Source organism: Otolemur garnettii, unplaced genomic scaffold (genome assembly GCF_000181295.1).
Source record: "Otolemur garnettii isolate 467f Iridium unplaced genomic scaffold, OtoGar3 scaffold00012, whole genome shotgun sequence".
Classification (NCBI taxonomy): domain Eukaryota; kingdom Metazoa; phylum Chordata; class Mammalia; order Primates; family Galagidae; genus Otolemur; species Otolemur garnettii.
In genome coordinates, this window is record NW_003852407.1 from 15,795,760 (window position 1) to 15,799,023 (window position 3,264).

Here is a 3,264-nt window from a genome sequence, read left to right on the forward strand (position 1 = left end):
TTACTTCCAAGGTTTTAAGATAAGACTTTAACTTTTATGAAGCATCTGTGAGACTTTTTCCTCCCTATACATTGAAAGTTTTTTATCAGTAATATGAATACTTTTAGTAAAATTCCTTTTTCATGATCTTTCCTTTTATGCTGAAGAAATCTTCAGACATCTGATAAGACCAGTTACCAACTTTTACCCAAAGAAGAATTACAGAGTTTTTGCTATTAAATTGTTGTACCTCAATAAGTATTAGGAATATTTACAGATTTTAGTAATTTAGTGTAAAAACCATGGAAGTAATTCCAAATGAGGCAACTGAGGCATGGAAAGGTGCAGCCACTTGCCTAAAGAGGCAGTGCTGTTTTATAGCCAGGCTGGGAGCAGCCACAGCCTTGGTCCATGGGAGTCGGGTACTTTCCTCCTGTGCTATATTATGAGGAGATGCACAGTCATGGTTTGTAATGGACTCTTTTATATTAGCTTTTCAAAGGGGGAGGAGCTATTTGTCTTAGAATCTCCTTCTAAGATAGAGAATGGATGTAAACAAGTCTAATTACATAGTGAATTCCTCTGAGGCAAATGAAACATTTTTTTTCTCTAGATAGCTGAGTTTTTCTTTCCTAAATCTTTCAGTTATTTTCTTGAGTAAGTGTTTATATGGTGGCAGTTACTTCTCAAGTTTGCATAAGATGATCTACCTACTCTAAGGCATACCTGCTGTGCTCCTTTGGGAAATTTAGACCTAATGGAATGTAATCTAAGATTTCTTATGAAGAACACACACAGTTGGACTGGGAAAATTTTATATGTTCACAGCCAAAATACAGTTTATTTCTTTTAACTTATTCTGTATGCTAATAAGATTTTAAAATACACAAAATAATGTAGCCAGATATTTCTGATTGATTTTCACACAGGTGCTGCTTTTACTGAGGGTTTATCAAGTGGTTTAAGTACTTCGGTTGCTGTGTTTTGTCACGAGTTGCCTCATGAATTAGGTAAGAGAAACACATAAACTGTATTTGCCAGGTGGGCAGAATATCTTACATTTAGTTACTGGCTTTTGCTAATAATAGTTGGAGCAAGCCTCTTCACAGGTAACTTCCATACCTTGTCATAAGTTCGCTAACCTAGATCACTTTCTTTTCTTATCTGAGCTCAAGTTTGTTTCCAGCAAGAATTCTAACACCCCAGGTATGAATACATATGCAGTTCCCTGTGTGGGTTTGCCATAGAAATACCTGGGCCTCCTGTGTCGTCTCCCCTCTACCAAACGTCATTCTGTACCAGCATACTGGTGACATCAGTAATCATCTTCATATAGACATTGTAGGTAAGATTACAGGGTACAAGGAAGCAGCTTCCATTAACAGAAGTGAGGAAAACTCTCACTGGAGCCTGAAAAAAAGGGAAGTTGATGAATTGTGTTTTGAATATTGTTTTTCTTTGTTGCTAGGACTTAAGACTCTCCCTAGTTGTTCTGGATCTCAGTTCACATCCATTTTTCTTCTTAAAGAGACATTCACGTAAACCTCAACACCATGTTCACTTACCATGTATGTGTTCAGCCACTCAAAAGCCATCGCATCTGCCTACAGTGATTATTATAATCCTCAACATCTAGTTTATATTCCTCATTCTAGATTCTTCATGCCACATGAACCCTCTCTCAACTAGTGTTTTCATCTTCATGTATCTCTTTTTTCCTTTTATTACTGTAACATTAGACTCTTTAGCTCCTCATTCTATATCACCTTAAAATTTACTAATCATTTCACATGTGTTCTACCTCTCCCCGTTTTTGTTTTGGCCAATTATAAGCCCTTGAAGACCATGCAAGAGCATCGTAGTAACTGTGGTATTTATCATTTATTGACAAAGCATAAGCCTTTAGAAAACTGAATAAAAGATACCTTAGTTGGGTGGTGCCTGTATCTCAAAGGAGTAGGACACCAGCCCCACATGCTGGAGGCAACAGGTCCAAACTCAGCCTCAGCCAAAAAAAAAAGAAAAAAAACTACAAGGTACCTTAGTTTATAGACCTATTAGGGTACTTTACTGATTAACATTGCTTTAGCCCTGGGTAATTCTTTTTTTCCTTTTGATTCCCTCTCCAAAAAAAAAAAAAAAATGGAGAATTTTCTTAAATCTGGAAATTCTCTTGGATATGTGTCCTAAAACTGAATATTCAATTAATTAATTTTTCCTCCTTTTTTTGTTTTGTTAAAGGTGACTTTGCTGTTTTACTAAAAGCTGGCATGACTGTTAAGCAAGCTGTCCTTTATAATGCTTTGTCAGCCATGCTGGCATATCTTGGAATGGCAACGGGAATCTTCATTGGTCATTATGCTGAAAATGTTTCTATGTGGATATTTGCACTTACTGCTGGCTTATTTATGTATGTTGCTCTAGTTGATATGGTAAGTTTTTAAGAAGTCATTACCTTGGGGCACTGGTAGCTCAGTGGGTAGAGTGCCCACTACATACACCAAGGCTGATGGGTTGGAACCCAGCCCAGGCCTGCTAAAACAACAGTGACAACTGCAACAACAAAAAAAATAGCTGGGCAGAGTGGTGCCTGTGGCTCAAAGGAGTAGGGCACTAGCCCAATATATTGGAGGTGGTGGGATCAAACCACCTCTGGCCAAAAAAAGATAGCCGGGCATTGTAGCAAGCACCTATAGTCCCAGCTATAAGGGAGGCTGTGAGAAGAGAATCACTTAAGCCCAAGAGTTGGAGGTTGCTGTGAACTGTGATGCTATGGCACTCGACCCGGGGTGACATAGTGAGTCTCGATCTCAAAAAAAAAAGAAATCATTACCTTATTGACTAACAACAAAATAGAGATAATGGTCAGTAAAACCCCATTTTAAAAAAAGGTTTTAGGTACATGATTCTATATTCAAAAAGGTGACATATAAGGTGAACAGTTCCCTTAGAGTTTTCTTTTTTAGATTATTAACTATAAGAACACCTATGTTCTAATATATATCAGGATGCACAGGTACATCTTATCCCTTCTGACATATCTCTTTATTATTTGAGGCCAGCGCCCTACTCAGAGATGATGTATCTTTTTAGAGTAGAATCTCAGTAATTGTGCATCAAATTGTCTGTAGAGCTATAGAAAACCTAGCATAAAGTTTATATATATATATATATATATACACACACACAAAATTTATATATATATATACACATCAAACATTTTAAACATTTAAACTGTTAGATATATAGGGAAATAGATAGATACAACACTACAGCACAGCTGTA

General features: G+C 36.8%; 1 protein-coding gene across 1 annotated transcript in view; it reads left to right on the plus strand.

Moving 5' to 3' along the window:
* Positions 1 to 3,264, plus strand: part of SLC39A6 (solute carrier family 39 member 6) — a 23,554-nt gene that overhangs the window by 17,746 nt on the left and 2,544 nt on the right. Inside the window, exons 8-9 of the mRNA XM_023510166.1 lie at positions 909 to 989; positions 2,221 to 2,411. Of these exons, the coding sequence (XP_023365934.1) occupies positions 909 to 989; positions 2,221 to 2,411 (272 nt within the window). The remainder of the gene's footprint in view (positions 1 to 908; positions 990 to 2,220; positions 2,412 to 3,264) is intronic.